General features: G+C 40.8%; 1 protein-coding gene across 1 annotated transcript; it reads left to right on the top strand.

Moving 5' to 3' along the window:
- Window positions 1-10700: 10700 nt before the first annotated feature.
- On the top strand, window positions 10701-14968 carry LOC114799032 (cell wall integrity and stress response component 3-like). Its single transcript, XM_028995153.1, has 5 exons — window positions 10701-10954; window positions 12155-12283; window positions 12399-12674; window positions 13407-13492; window positions 14465-14968. The coding sequence occupies exons 1-5, from the start codon at window positions 10882-10884 to the stop codon at window positions 14540-14542; spliced, it is 642 nt and encodes a 213-aa protein (XP_028850986.1). The 5' UTR covers window positions 10701-10881; the 3' UTR covers window positions 14543-14968.
- Window positions 14969-17499: the final 2531 nt, after the last annotated feature.

The raw sequence follows: 17499 nt of genomic DNA, 5'->3' as shown, positions 1-17499 counted from the left end.
GGGGGTCGCTGGCATTCTGTCACGACTACGGACTTACGGGGGAAGGAAGCGCAGAGGTTTGACATGCTGGGAACGGGGTTTTATTAATACAAACAATAAAGAAATACAAATAAACAGCGGCGCGGTGGCCGAAAACGATTTAACTTAAATAACGAACTGAAACTAACCCGTAGGCGTGTGGCGATTGCCAGAACTCAAAACGCATGAAACAAAACTAGGTCAAGTTCGTGCAGCGAGTTCACGAAAATGCCAGCGACCCCGAATGGGCGGAAACTTCCGGCATTTATGGGGCGTCAGGATTGGGTTCCGGTGTGGAGCCCAGCTGCAGGCAATCCTGACATATGTACTTCACAAAAAAAGGTGAAATAAGTGAAAACATGTTTTATATTCTAGTTTCTTTGCTCTGATTACTGCTTTGCACACTCTTGGAATTCTCTCGATTGGCTTCAAGAGGTCGTCACCTGAAATGCTTCTCCAACAGTCTTGAAGGAGTAATTTCACCAGATTCGAAGAAGCAGTCCGTACGAATGATCAAGATGAATGATGCATGGTTATGCAGGCAAGGTTCAATCCGGCGATTTGGGAGACAGGGGGTCGGGGGCAGGTCGATAATCCAGAATCAGTTACTGGTCCATTTCCTTACTCACTAGGCCACCACTGCCCCCATGAATTATCTGCATTTAGTACGTTTGCCTTCAATATGCAAGTGTACTAAATACTAAGACGGCATGTAGGTCCATAAGGCAGCATAAGGCACAGAGCATCATTGTGACCCCTGATTAAAATTTCCTACAGAGTACACACCTCCACCAGTAGGGGTCGATAGAACACATTAAACTAATGCACATGCATAACACTCCTCCCCTTTTATTACAGAAATCCTCGTTTCAAACCGACCTGTCAGCAGATAACACCAAAACGAACAAGTGAACATTCATAACATAAGATAACTTGTTACTTTCATATTGTGCTGAATGTAGGAGGTTATGGGCAGATATCATCCCAATAAAGTTAAACATTTTCAGATTTTAGATGCACAGTGAAACACATTCCTAAACATGACTGACAGTTTGTCTTTCTTTGTTCTTGACACCATTGTTTAGGGGTGTCTTCATGAGGAAGTATTTCCACGTGTAAATGTTCAATTAAGAATTCCCAATAGACACTGGCTCTCAACCATGAAGAAAACGATGTTCTGGACTGTCCTCATCACCACGAGCAAGTGATTACACTTACATGCATTATTTCCAGCAATGGGCAATAATGATAATTTGTCATGGCGGCAAGACACAGCAGGAAGAACAGAGGACGCATCGAACGACTCTACTCAAGACAGGGGATTTAAACACATGATACAAGGCAAGGTACACGCATAGACATCCATGCAATGTCCCAGCATAGACTAGATAGGACTACCTTCATACATTTACATCAGGTGCACACACAATTCAGGGCGTCAACACTAAACTCCGGTCCGGACCACGTGACTGGAGCACCCCAAAATGTCAATCAAGGACATAATTAACGATTTGGAATTATACAAAAATCAATAACAACATTAAAATCTGTGACATTCATGTGGAAATTCTATGTGGAAATCATGTCCACGTTTAGTTCCTGATGTTCCAGTTTTACATTTTTCTTCTTCTCCATGTACGTACAAAGGGTAGTTTACATAAATTTGCTATTTATTTTGATTTAGATTTTTTTTTTTATGCGACATATGGCTCATTTTTGTGCAATTATAATGATCAAGGTTATACACAAAGGCATCAATCAGTACACCTGACAATAAAGGCAGGCAGCATACATTTCTACATTTTAATACATAGAATAAGTAGCAGTGATGAACATTTTTGACCCAAATTTGATACATTTGAATTTTTTAAAACAAATTACTTGTTTGTTCTATCCCAAAAAATCTTAATGTTATAGGTGTGAAGAGATCTTTAGAAATTTGAAAAATCATCTTAAATAAAAAAGAATTCCATTCCAAGTTACATTCCAATTTATATTTCACCTTTAATATATTTCTCCAATCGCCAAATGTAATTTTTTTCTATTTAAATGCTTGTTTTTAAAGAAAAATAAATAAATAAATAAATAATTCATATTTAGTTATAAATACTCCCGTCCACTTAGAGTTAATTTTAAATAGCAAATTTTAAAGGAATCCAACTCACATCTTAACACAATGCCCATTTTTCTCTTTACATTGTTTGCCTTCAAAGCAGATTTCTTTTTCTATATCATATTATTCTTCACCATTCAGAACAGCTGAATAGGTGCAGGCTGCGTTGACAACAGAAACAATATTTTTAAAGGAAGCATACAGAAGTGCAGATGAATGCATTTCTAATACCTGAGAAAGCTACGCTTATGCTTTTGAATGAAGGTGGACTGGAAAGAATCCAGTTGACAAGTCCCACCCCCTTTATTTCAGGCAGTCAGGTGCAATGGGCTCGAGCCCGACAGGACATCTAATCACCCTTGCGTCCACCATACTTATTAAAGTATGTCGTGACAGCGTAGCTTTTGAGTAGCTTTTCTGAGGAAAGAGTCAAGTACAGAGGTTAACTAGAGAAGACAAAGATGCCTCAGTTTTGTGTTTGTTGAGGCGGTGTGGTCCAAACCAGATCCCAGGTCCTCCGCCTCCATGTTCCCGGTCTGGAGTTGTGTTTTTTTTTTTGGCTCCTGATTACCGGATTGTGTGCATCTGTCATTTCATAGTATAAATGTATCCTTGCTGTGTCCCACCTTCATGCTGTAATTTTTCCCTGGTTTCATATGTAGTGTTGGTGTGAGGGTCACCTGTGCCCTGTTTAATCTTATTTAAACCCACTGTTTGTGAGACGTGCATTTTCTTTCCCTGCCACTCATCCTTGACCTTGAGGTTTTTCTGGCTCCGTGCTGAGAACCTGTGTTGGTGGGAGTCTCTGGGTGTGTCTGTACCTTTGTACACACATACAATACCCACACAGACAGGTTATAAAGAATCGGAATTCCAGGTTGCGTTCAGTCGGAAGGATGGCGCTCCGGGCTGCTCTCGTTGTGGCTGCTCTTCTCCACGCGGCGAGTGGACAAGGAATTCCGGGCCCAGGTGAGGATTCTGTGGCCAACGCTGCCGGCGCTTGGGTGAACTTGGGTTTTGCTTTACTTCGCACAAATTGTCTCTGGACTCTGGATTCAGGGTCTCTGGGCATTATGAACTGTTTACTGTTGGTGTGATTACTTGATTTTTCGCATAAAAAAATGTTTACTGTTTGTTTTTTTTTTTTTTTTTTTTTATCTAGGACAAAGTCAGCAAACTGCCCCTGTCCCAGAACTTAATGTCAGTCCTCCAGAATTTTTGAACATCATGGATGTCGCCTACTTTAATGGTAGTGTGTAAATGTTACTGTGGGAAAACTTGACCAAGCACTAATGCATAATTTTAAACTCTCTTTAAAGATTATTTTTATGAAATGATTATTATTATATAAAATTCACAGGTAGCATGAATCCAGAAGAATACCTGCAAAATGTGTCCGAGCTTCCAGGTCTTTTTAACACCACGAATGAGCCCCTCTTTGATGGTACATGTCTCACTTATTTTCCCATGATGCTGAGAATGCATTGCCTGCCTAAACACTAACACTTCACAATTTACAAATGTCTTAATCTTTACTATATAACTCTTTTTTTTTCAGTGAATGTGCCATATGAATACAGGTAATGTTTCCAAAAGCAATACAAAAATCACACCTAGGGAGATATTTTCATGTGTTACCTGGGGCAGTGGTGGCATGATGGTAAAAAGCATCGTGTCACTGGGTTCTGTGCTGTGTATCACAATGACAATCAGTTCACTTGTTAATGTCATGTTCATGAGAACGTTTGTATTAAAATGCTAATAACCTGCATGTTGGTGTTGTTGGGAGTGGGTTTGGTATTTATTAGTGTAGAGAACAAGACGTATTGACCTGAGGGGGTTTAAATAATCCAGAATGAGGACGCCGAGTGTGAGGTGTTAATCATACCTACAGACTCCTCCCCTTTTTAAACTTTGATAAAACAAATTCTGGTTAATTGCGTTCCATATAAAAAGGGCTGGATGGGTAGTTAGATCATGGGGCAGTGGAGGCCTAGCGGTTAAGGAAGCGGCCCCGTAATCAGAAGGTTGCCGATTTAAATCCCAATCTGCCAAAGTGCCACTGAGGTGCCACTGAGCAAAGTACCGTCCCCACACACTGCTCCCCGGGCGCCTGTCATGGCTGCCCACTGCTCACAAAGGGTGATGGTTAAATGCAGAGGACAAATTGTGCATCATGTGCTGTGCTCACTTCACTTTAATCAGCAAGCAGCCACATTCAGTTTCAAATTGTTAATTTGTACATATCCTGAAGACGTAAAATGTAGTGATGTACACTTGCAAACAATCAGGTCTATCGACCAATTATAGAATATTATGCTTGAACAAAATAAGGTAATAGGTAAAAAATATATTTTTAGGTAAAAGATATATTTTTCACCTCTGTTATTCAGTACAAATGTAATATGCAATAATTTATTCCTGTCCTGAAATGTTTTGTTGCAGATATGATAGCATCTTCGCGGCCGGTCCCTCCATGGCTTTCTCCACAATGCTGCTGGTTGCCTCGTTGAGCCTGTCTGTCCTGCAGCAGCTCATCTTTGCTCATTGACCGGCTTCTCTGCATGCGCTGATTTCTGGCAAATGGTCCCGTTTCCATGGTTAATCGTGATATACTGTATTCATACGAACGAGAAAATGAAGGGATTTGCCTGGATGTTGTATCTTTAATCCTCTCTGGGGCCTGATTTACTGAGGCTGTGGTGTTTTTAGCCTCTCGCTCCTCACTGTTCTACCCAACCCAGCTGTACCTGGTGAGATTAGGGAGAGAGCGGTAACCCCACCCATCCTGGAAACCACTGCTGCACCCGGCACAAGGGTCCTTCACACAGGGGTCCCCCTGCCCTGGGGTCCCTGCTTTTACCGGGTTGGAGCCTGGGTGGGGTGCCTGATCTCCCTCTCGTCTCTACAGTTGTATTTCCGCTATATATGTAAGCAGATAATTATAAATAAAAATAAATACTTGCACAAATAATGTCCTTATTTCACTGTACAATGTGTGTACAACATGAGAAATAAAGTGCTCAGTAAGAACCGCTATAATTCTGTCTGGTGGTTTTTTGGTTACATTCACATGGAAAATGTCCAAATTCTATAAATGAGTTTGCCATTTAATCTTAATTATTTACATATAGCTTCACAATTATATAGGTTGGTGATTATAAGCAACACTTTTTAGATCTTTTACTACAATAAGATATGAACAGGAATTTAACTGTTACTAATGTTAGTCACCACTCAAATAAAATATTATACGATGTTATTGTGAATGTCTTTATGACTAGACTAGGTATCACTGCAAGATTATCATTAATCATGACGTTTTAGGGCATGTCTAGTTCAGCTTCTAACATAATTCAAAAATTGCATTTCATAGAATTACTCTGATTATACTCTATAAATAAAATAGTAGCATTTGTTTAAAAAAATACTACATTTTCCCCCTTAGACACATGAGGAATGAGGGAAAGGTGAGAGGTCATGGTGTATGTTGGAAGATACAAAGATGAAACATTCCAGACCAGGTGGTGCTTCAGCAACTCGGATTTTGGTGCTGTGTCCAGCTTTTCCCCTCTGCCTGGTGTTGTTGCCTGCATCACGTTTCCAGTTCTTCTCCATCGTCAGTCACCATGACCCTGGTCTGTTATGCCACACATTAGTTCCTCCTTTTTTATGAGGTCCAGGATCCATTATGTGTGATGTGAAGGTTCTTTATTCTCATGCAGTTGCAGTCGAGTCGGTGCCTGGGTGTCGCCCAGTTACATAACTGTGATTCCACCATTGTGTATACGAACGTAACATGCAGCATGCACGCGGCTCCATTTTTAGAATTCGCATGAGATAAGTTCTGACAAAACCGGTTTCTGTATGTTTGCTTTACCTTCTTCACAACAATAATTGTCAAAGCTTTTGCGTGTTCTGAGAACAAAGCGGTCCAATGTCGCTGCCGTCACGGCACACCTTTGGTTCTGTGTTCTTTTTTATGTTACGTAGTGTTGAGCTACTTCGTGCGTAAATTAGTGGCGAGTATTTCTCTTTTATTATCATTTATGCAGAGGTGGGTAATAACAAGATACTTTTATTTGGTTACATTTACTTCTTAGAGTAGGTTTACAATATGATTTACTTTTGCCTGTGCATTTGTGAATGAAAAACTCCACTCAACTCTACTCTCTACCGTTTTGTGAGTGGCTTGTCTGAAGTACAGAGAATTGAAAGATGCCTTATTTTTGTGCTTTTGTCACAGTTTCCTGACATTTCCTGAGAAGTGTTCCCTGTTCCTGGTCTGGAGTTTGTGTTCTCTGTATTTTTGGCTCCTGATTACCTGATTGTGTGCACCTTTGATTATTAGTATAAATGTATCCCAGTCCTCAGCAGTCCAATCCCTGCACTTTTTGCAGAATATCAGTCTGTCCTGGATATTTTCTTTGCTGCCCTTCTTGACACCAGGACATCCTCCAAACCAAAATCCTTCACCTCACTGTATGTGCAGATGCACTCCATGACAGGCGCCCGGGGAGCAGTGTGTGGGGACGGTGCTTTGCTCAGTGGCACCTCAGTGGTACCTTGGCAGATCGGGATTCAAACCAGCAACCTTCTGATTACAGGGCCGCTTCCTTAACCACTAGGCCACCACTGCAGGCCATCGGAAGCAGCAAAATTTGTGAAAACCAGTATTTGTGTCATTCACAAAATGTTTGGCCACAACTGTATGTAAGCAGATAATTAAAAATTAAATATTTCATAATATGTGTGATTTAATAATTCCTTTAATATTTCACTATTGTGTGTTCAATATGAGAAATAATGTGCACTGTAAGATCTGCCATAATTCTTGCTTGTTTTTTTTTCCCTTTACATTGGAAAATGTCAATTCTGTAAGTGATTTAAAAGAATCATTTACATAAATAGAACGATTTTAACAATTTATATGTATTTAATGTTAATATAGTTGTCACTCTATGAAAAACTGGAGATGCAGGTGCATGACAACTTTCTTTTATTGTTGAAGTAACTGAAACAAAACTGCATGATGGCCAACAGAAAGTAGCAGGTAGAAATGACAGGTCGCACACAACAGTACAGTTCATCACAGGACATTGGATCGACCAAGACTGCAAAACGACAGGGTGGCCAAAATGACACACACTGGGCTTGCAATTAACAGGACAGGAGGGGGAAATGGCGCCATCCAGCGGCTCTTTGGCCATGTTCCCATACATTTAAAAATAGAATAAGTTAAACCAAAATAAGTGGCTGAATTGAAAATGTGAAATAATGTTTAAGGTGCCAGGGAGTGTCATTGGATCAAAATAAGGGGATGTTCACCCTCTACTGGGGATGAACTGAACATGTGCCACTCACAGTTTAGGTTCTTAGCCTCACTGAAATACAATTTTAATAAAAGCCCACCAAAATGCCCAAAAATGTGTTGCATGTGGATGAGCTCTGTGACTTGGTTCATGGTTTAGAGCCACCAGAGCTGCCAGTGAACAGATCAGGGTGAAAGAGGAGAATGGAAGTGATTTCATGGTTTGATGCATATCACTTTTAATAACTCCACTCCAAATGTTTATTTACAGATGTAACGATGTGTGGATGATTCAGAATAGATATTTAATTTTTAACTATTAACTATTAAAACAAACAGATATTGTATTTAAAAAAAAAATTATGTTAGAGTCTTTTTATGTTTTAAATGGTTGACATCTCTATTTTATATGAGAAATAGGGTGGTGGTAGCCTAGTGGGTAACACACTCGCCTATGAACCAGAAGACCCGGGTTCAAATCCCACTTACTACCATTGTGTCCCTGAGCAAGACACTTAACCCTAAATTGCTCCAGGGAGACTGTCCCCTGTAACTACTGATTGTAAGTCGCTCTGGATAAGGGCGTCTGATAAATGCTGTAAATGTAAATGTAAATGTAAATATATATGAGAAATATATATTTCATGAGAAATTTATATGAGGCACCTTATATGCACACTATGGAAAAAGGGGATAGTTTTTCCGACCAACAACACTCCTACTTTATTTGATCTCATCTCTTCATGTAACAGTGTTCAGTCTTGTCCTTCTCAATTACGGAGACGTATTATCAAGTGAAAGCATTTTTGAATGATCATAACACTCTTGAGGAGTTACAATCAGGCTTTAAAATGAAAAGTGATTGTCATTGTGATACACATGACTGGTGTGATACACCGGTGACACGGTGAAATGTGACTCTGGCCACTGTGTCACATTGGAACTGTTGGGCCTAATGGCTGCCTTCGACACTGTGGACCATCAGTTTCTTTTGTCTCGCTTATGTTGCTGGGTATTCAGGGACGTGCCCTAGAATTGTTTACATTTCAATGAAAAAAGACAGAGGTAGTGATGTTCGAACTGAAGTGATGTTCGAACTGCTGACCTTGTTTCCTGAACCCATACTTAGCAGACTCTGCCAAACATTTGGGAGTAAAATTCGACTCCGAGTTGAAATTCGAAGCACAGATCAGCTCAGTACTAAAAGCTAGCTTCTTCCAATAGAGACAGCTATCAAAGTTAAACAGCTCTGCTCCCATTTCCACTTTGAAATTTGAATCCATGCTTTTATCCCATCTCATTTAGACCACTGCAATGCTGGGGTAAATCAGAGATCTCTAGATCGACTACAACTGGTCGAAAATTTAACCAGCACCAAGAAATATGAGCACATCACCCCGGTCTTAACTTCCTTGCACTGGGACCCAATCCACTTCTGTTAACTTTTAAATGTCTGAATGGCCTTGATCATCAGTATCTATCTGATTTGATCCAGCCCTACACTCCTTCACGCGCCCTTAGGTCATCTGATCTGGGGCAGTGGTGGCCTAGCGGTTAAGGAAGCGGCCTCGTAATCAGAAGGTTGACGGTTCGAATCCCGATCCGTCAAGGTACCACTGAGGTGCCACTGAGCAAAGCACCGTCCCCACACACTGCTCCCCGGGCACCTGTCATGGCTGCCCACTGCTCACTCAGGGTGATGGGTTAAATGCAGAGGACAAATTTCACTGTGTGCACCGTGTGCTGTATCACATGTGACAATCACTTCACTTTACTTTACTGATCATTCAGTCCTACTTGTTCCTGAAACAAGGAGAAAGCTGAGGGGTGGCCGCGCTTTAGCCACCGCAGGCCCGAGATCATGGAATGCATTGCCATTGCAAGTTAGGCAGAGTTCTCTTAAAACTCATCTTTTTTTTCCTTGGCTTTTTAACTATTAACATTTTTATAATTTCTTTAGATATTTATGTCCTGTTTTACGTAGTTTATTAACTGTAATTATATCCTGGGTCATTTTAACTATGCCTTGAATTGAACTCTGTACAGCACTTTGGTGGTTTAGAAATAAAATTACTTGATTGATTAAATGAAATATGAAAAGGACGTCCTAAAATTTGAGTATTTATTTTCTGAACGAATACAGTTTAACTCTTAATCTTGAAAATGGGTTGTACAAAGGAAAAAGAGGGATTCTGAAAACAGATCAGATCACCTAATCCAATCTCTCTTTTATTCTGGATCAAACCTCCACTTTGTTGTTCAAATGTTTGTGTGTGAAATTGGACACATTTGGTCCAGAAAACTCAGGAAAATCCCAATCTCAGCACAAATAAAGTAAAATTGACGAGAAAAGGCATGATTGCTGATGATTTACACGTGTTTTCGGATTTTGTACAGTGGCAGTGAAATTTTATTCTGTTTCAATGCGAGAATCCGGCTGTTTTGTGATACTTTGCCTGTTGTCCTTTATATAGCCAGTAGGCTACACTGTGGGATCCGTTTTAAACACTACTAAACCGGATTTTGAAATAGTATTATTTCTGCATTTGATAGACAGCAGTGATCAAATCCAGTGTTTGCTTTGAAAAACCATCATAGAAGTAAACTGAATTACCAGATCCTGGGATTCCGAGATCCAGATTATTCTTCATCCAGATTAAATGGTTTGAACAAGTGGGCCCTGGTACGCCACTGTTTGTTTTGATCCCTGGAGACCTTGACTCGCTGGACCTGTAATGTGTGATGCGGGACCAGACCGATCAGCCAGATAACGTCCACCGCTCAGGCCGGGTGTTAAAAACAAAGTCGCACTCTGTCGGTATTTATTTCATTTAACTGTAATGATTTTAGGATAAAAGATTTTATCAGTGCTGCACCACAGGCAGTGGGTCAGAGGGTCACCACAATCCGCTCGAAACTGTGGACTGCCATGGGTCAGCGTCGTGAGCCAGTTCTCACGGCAGGACGGTCCCTTCTGTCCAATGGCAGGACCCAGTTTGCATCGCCTTTTACTTCAATTAGTTGTGAGTTCAGTGACACATGCAGACGGAGAAAACCTGTTTTAACCTGCATTAAAAACGACTTCACGATTTTATGTGTCTGGGAGAGCGCGCAGACTGACTAGGGTCGAATTTTGCAGAGGAAGGATGACGGTGTGTTTTGGCAACTCGTCGTCTGTGTTTGTGCCATGCAGCTGCACTGTTGTGGGTGTGTAAAGACTGGAATTTTACGTTACTTCAGTTCCTCGATTCACAGGCACAACTGAATGCACGGTTGGGGCCTTTCCTCGTATTAAAGCGACGGGAATGCTGCACGTGTAGGAACAACTTGCTTTGGACGGTGGACACCGGCCGTTCTACTCTTATTCAAATCCCGGGATCATTTACCGAATCAGGAGGAAGTAGTGGTACGAGTAAAAGGTTCGATTCCTCTCATAACCATGAAGGAGACGATGTTCTGGACTGTCCTCATCACCACGCTTCTCTTACACGCAGCAAAAGCACCGTTTACAGGTAACTAGTTACACTTACATGGCAACAATTCACATCATTTCCAGCAATAGGCAATAATTCATATTATGAGCATTTGTAGCTACAACCAGAATTTTCGTTTCTGTCCTCCCGTAAAAATGTTTATGTAGCAAATGTTCTCGTCTCTCCATGTACATACAAAGGCTTCTATACATTTCAAACAATTTTTTACTCCTATGCTTTGGATTCGGATCATTTTGATGCAGCATGAGTGTAAAAAAAGCATGTTTTAAAGCAGCTTGTCCCCCCCGCCCCCCGAAAACTTTACAGCCATTTTTTTCCTGCCTGTCAGTAACACATGACAGTGTGTATGTGTATCTGTGCTGTCATCATTCAATGCCTTTTTATTTCTTTAATAAAATTATGATATTTTTATTTTTCTTAATTAACTTGTTTCAATTATGACCGGTGGATAGGAAAAAAGGGGATAGGAGGGAGAGGGCAGGGAGATCAGGCCCATCCCGACTGGGGTCCCTGAAAGCAGTACCACCATGCCCCGCGGGGCAACGTGTGGCCCCACCACAGAGGAAAAACCTCACCCCAACCTTCAGTCATCTCCCAGACTACATAAGCCAGTAGACGCCCAGGTTGAGTCCATCCTCCACCTCTGATGGAGGTATACACCATCACGCAACACACTGTTCCCCAGACCTGGCCAGGACCCTGGTCCGGAAGCAGAGCACCCCCAGAGCCCCAGGCCCCCAAAGCCATCCCAGATCAGCCCATCAGCCAGGCCAGTAACATACACCCCCAGGAGCGCTGCATGCAACCCCCCCACCCCCTCCAAGAGCCGGCAGAGCCCCACAGACCCCCAGGAAACCCACCCCCAGTGCATCACAGTGTATTATGTGGGTGGTAGTAGCCTAGTGGGTAACACACTCGCCTATGAACCAGAAGACCCAGGTTCAAATCCCACTTACTACCATCGTGTCCCTGAGCAAGACACTTAACCCTAAGTTGCTCCAGGGGGGACTGTCCCTGTAACTACTGGTTGTAAGTCGCTCTGGATAAAGGCGTCTGCTAAATGCTGTAAGTGTATTATTCTTCACCATTCAGTTCTACGGCTACACTGACTGATAGAAAATTCCCTGTTATGCTTGTTTGGAGGAAGTCGTCTGATGAGAGGACCCACAGAGCCAGGTGTAAATGAAGGATGATTTTTTTATTTCTTTACATATTCAGGTTCGTGTTCTGGTCGATGCTGCCCAGGAATAAATCTCGCCTGCTCTGCAGACGACTGCTCATGTGATGAGGGGTGTTCGTCCAGACACGACTGCTGTCCAGATTTTGCGGATACCTGTGCCGCTCCAGGTATTCTGTTAAATTTGAATGCAAATTCATCTGGCAACATGTCTACAATTACAGAAAGTAATTTTTAAACTATTGAAATTCAGAAATAAGCATAAATTTCTAACTCCTGCACCAGCAACTCAGCCCACTGCAGCCACCAGCAGTAGTTCCCCCACCAGGTACAGTGTCTCCACCACCAGCTCAAGTGTGTCCACCACCAAGGACAGTGTCTCCACCACCAGCTATAGTGTCTCCACCACCAGCTCAAGTGTGTCCACCACCAAAGACAGTGTCTCCACCACCAGCTCGAGTGTGTCCACCATCAGTGACAGCGTCTCCACCAGCTCGAGTGTGTCCACCACCAGCGACAGTGTCTCCACTACCACGTCTTCACCCAGGTCCACAACCTCAGGTCAGTCCTTTTGAAGTCCTGCATCCAATAAGGATGGTGAGTAAGACACTTGACTATGAACCAGAAGACCCAGGTTCAAACCATTCTATCCCTGAGCAAGACACTGAACCCTGCTTGTCTCCAGGTGGACAGTCCCTGTAACTACTGATCGCAAGGCACCCTGGATCATTGTATTTCGAAGACATGATATATTGGTGTAAATCCACTGCCTACTTCAAATAAATAACACACAACTGAAATTTGCCTGTAGGGTCTAAGCAGCTTCACAAAGTATTACGAATTATAAACAAAGCTGTCATTTCCTCCTATTCCTCCGATTGGCTGAATCCCTCCTGGCAGGTCAGTCTTCTTGTGTCCGATAACTATAATGAAATATATCATGTATATTATTGGTGGAAAAAGACACAACTAAATATTTACAAAGTTTACCAAAGTAAAAACTATCCTGTGTCTCCCAGTAGCACAGATGACTTCACTTCCTGTCTTCGGAAGTCCAAGGACAGTTGTTTTAATCTGGTTAAAAGCCTCACATAGATTAATTATTTCAGCAACAAAACTTTAAAACTTTTTTTGTGGAAAATCCTGTGTGCATTCAGGCAGGTGGTTGCTGATGAACAAAGGCAGGACATATGAAAGGCATTTAGAGAAGATTAGAGAACATGTCAAGAGTATAAAAAACCTGCAGAAACATTCTGAGTTGGATGATTAATCTTCCTTGCATTTTATCTATAGATGTCATCAAAATAGTTGCACAACTGAGAGTGAAATTGATCGCGCCACCAAACGCAACAGATGCTGCGATTGAAGCAGCACAAACGGTGAGTGAAGCATTTCATTACAGTCGTGCCCAGAGGTTTTGAGAATGAAAAAAAGGGTTTTCACAAAGTTTGCTTCTTTACGTTTTCAGATGTTTTTGTCAGTTGCTTCTGTGGTGTATTGAAGTACAACTACAGGCCTTTTATAAGATACAAAGGCTTTTACTGACAATTACATCAATTTTATGCAAGACCTCTGCAATTCGCCCTGACAGGCTGTCAATCAACTTCTGGCCCAAATCCTGACTGATGGCGACCCATTCCAGTCTGCTATTCTAACTCAGTCAGCATGACAGAATGATCTCCAGAATGATCGCCAGCCTTGTGCTCTTCAACACACTCACTTGTGTTAATTTACATTTACATTTACAGCATTTATCAGACGCCCTTATCCAGAGCGATTTACAATCAGTATTTACAGGGACAGTCTCCCTGGAGCAACTTAAGGTTAAGTGTCTTGCTCAGGGACACAATGGTAGTAAGTGGGATTTGAACCCGGGTCTTCTGGTTCACAGACGAGTGTCTTACCCACTAGGCTACTACCACCTAACAAGAGGATCACCGAAATGATCTCAGCAGGTCCTTTTGCAGGGGGGCAGGGCTGAAATGCAGTAGTAATGTTTTTTTTTTCATTTCATTTTCATGGCAAAGAAGGACTTTGCAATTCATCTGATCACTCTTCTGGATCACTCAATCTGGAGTATATGCAAATTACCACTTGTGGGACTAATAAAGGTTCATCTTATCTTATTTTATCTTATCTTATCTTATCTTAGCTTGTGTCATTCTCAAAACTTTTGGCTACGACTGCACATATTACATGAGTAATTTCCTCCAAGTTGTATGGTTATGATTCTGATTATGAAGCATTAGTCTGTGATATTTCATAAGATTGTCTATTTTTCCCTTTCGTTTAACTGAACAGTTGAACCTAAATGTGGAGTAAAATTGTCATGTCATCTCTTCTCTCTCTAGGGCCTCCTGAATCGCATAATACCCAACTTGACTGGCCTCATCTCCTTGAAGATTAAAAAGATCAAAAAGATTAAATGAAATATACGATGGACATATGAAATTTGTATTCATGCTCAATTTTGTTAATTTCCTCAACTATATTTGACAAATGTAGATGTCATTTGCATTTGACATATTTAGGTCAAATCTTCTGCTGCTTCGAGCCTATTTTTTTTTTGCCAGATTGGTGGTATGGTGACATGATCTGTAATATTATGACATATGAATGTTTACTTTTTCAGAATGTCTTAGGAATGTCTTGAAATTTTGCCGCATTATCGGAGGAATAAAGAAAATGTTGCTCTTCCATATGACTGTAGTGGCACAATGTAGAAGATGACAAACATCTTAGTTACTGTATGATATATGATCAATTGAAATGGAGGAGTGATGTGATTTCTGCTTTTTACTTTCTCATTGTTTGACTCTTTTTTATGTAAAACTCAGTATTTTGAGCAAATAATCTGGGACGATTTATTGTCATTGATGGAATTGCCTGGAAGAATTCTTCTGTGCATCTTTCTCCCACCCTGAATAATAAACCTTCCCACCGTCACATCATGCCTGCCTGCATGTGTGCACTGTTCCTGATCTTTGCACATGAAGGCCATAGTGGTTTCTGTTACCAGGGTTCCTCATTTCTTCATGAGTGTTTGCCTCTGATGTCGCCCAGGATGACCCGTTGGTAATATTTGTATGTTTTCTGCTTTTTAACAGGAGCAGTATGAATGGCTGACGCAGAGCTACCTCATACACACACTGCACAAAATTAAAACGTTTTCCTCGTCTAGCACTTAACAGTTTCCGAGCATGTTCTTTTTCTGACAAGTTCAGCCTCATCAGGGCTCTTAGTTTTATAAACTCAAAATCTATAGAAACCGAATGAGAATTGCTGGTGTCTTCCTTTGGATAAAAGCGTCTGCAAAGTAAAGTAAAGTAAAGAGATTTGCCCCTGTAGCTGCGTTGCCAGATACCTGATACTTTCAGGCCTAAATTGTCCAAAAATTCACCATAATGCACTCAAAACTGCTGAAGACTTAACACACAACCAGTAGGTGAACAAATTATAGACACACCAGTCAGGGTTCGGCACAATAAAGATGTGCAAGAAATATATTTGGTCACAGAGCAACGCAGTGATCAGACAGAATGGAGTCGTCCACCTTAGATCCTTACAGTACATCTCTCAGTCTGGCATTTTTACACCAAGTCCATGTTGTCATTTCTACTAAATAATCTGGGATCCCCTGGTATGAAACTGGTTTCATGATCATCCACAATTTACACGTCTTTATCTTCAACCGACCCAAGATAGCAGGTTTTCTCAGCATGACCCACAGTCAAATGTTTATGAAGCTCTCATCCAAGCAGAGGAGAAGATATGTAACCAGGCTGATTACATTCCTCAGATGCTGAAAATCTATTCAAGGATGGGTCTGATATTTTAGATGATTTTTCCCACGATGCCTTGCCTATGACAACATGGCCTGTGATGTAGATGAATCTCTGTGACCAGGTACCTTCTTTTATGTGGGTGCAGTAAATACAGATTTTTTGTGACGTACATATTTTATCTACTTTTTTCATTAGGAAACTGAAAATGATTGTTCTCCAGACGACCACTTTTCCAGATGCCCCAAACAATCGGAAAGAAAATGACTACCCCAGTCCCCTTTTTGCAGAAGATCAGTCGGTCCTTGACGTTTTTCTTGGAGAGAAGTGGCATCCTCCAAAAGTCTTCTCCTCACTGTGCGTGATGATGCACTCACACCTGCCTGCTGCCACACTTTGTGGAAGGGGTCTTTCCACATAGGTCACCTCATATGTTTAATACATTTAAGCAGTTTAAAAACTAGTTAGTTAAATGGTAATCAGAAAAAAGCACAAATATATATTATTTGGAATATTTATGTATTGTTTGAACTGAAGCTCTGCTTTCAGTCTGGAAAGAAGTAACAATTACCAAAACATTTAAACCGATGATTCTCTTCCTTCTGAAGATGTTGACTTGAAGGACCTGCAATATGTGACGTGGGATTAGATTGACCTGGAATATAACATTCACTGCTCAGAAACAGAGGAAAAAAAGAGCCGTTTGTACACTTTTTAACAGGTGCAGCATTTTTACACCACGTTCATGATGTCATTGCTGCAAAATAGTCCGGGACAACATATCATTCCGCTGATCTCCTCTCCTCTGAAATGGATTTCAAGACGATCCACAATTTAATTTACTTTATTTTCCACCGACCCAAGATAACAGTTTTTCTCAGCATACGTACAGCCAAATGTTTATGAAGCTCTCATCCAAGCAGTGGAGAAGATACGTAACCAGGCTGATGTTGATCAGTCTGATTTCATTCCTCAGATGCTGAAAATCTATTCAAGGGTGGATCTGATATTTTAGACGATTTTTCCCACGATGAATTTCATATGACAACATGGCCTGTATTGCTGTTGAAGCTCTGTGGCCAAATGTTTCACTACATTCTTTACGTGGGTGCAGTAAATAACCGTCTTTTTTTTTATTAACATATTTTGTGTACTTTTTTCATTAGGAATCTAAAAATGATAAATGTGATTTAACAGATAATATTTCATAAGTGTTCAATATGGTAACAATACTGTGTTTATATTTAAAATGGTTTTACAATAGTGTTTAATTTTGCTAAAATTCTGAGATGTTCTGCTACTTGACTGCAGTGTTGTGGTGAGTGAACAGTTTTGAAAATATGAGCTCAGTTCTCAAAATTGTGCATAAGCAGTTCACCACAATCTTAAAATTTGTTAAAAAAAGTATAAAGACTGTAATCTCACTCAAAACATGTATAATATTTATTATGATCTTTGGGGTGTTACTTGTATATTGAATTTTTCTTTAAGTAGCCTTTAAGTAACCATTTACTTTGTAAATTTACATATGAACCAACTGCTGTAAATGTAAGACATACATTTATATTTACATTTACAGCATTTACCAGACGCCCTTATCCAGA

Source organism: Denticeps clupeoides, chromosome 11, assembly GCF_900700375.1.
Source record: "Denticeps clupeoides chromosome 11, fDenClu1.1, whole genome shotgun sequence".
In the NCBI taxonomy this organism is placed as follows: Eukaryota; Metazoa; Chordata; class Actinopteri; order Clupeiformes; family Denticipitidae; genus Denticeps; species Denticeps clupeoides.
This window is presented reverse-complemented; position numbering and strand designations above follow the sequence as displayed.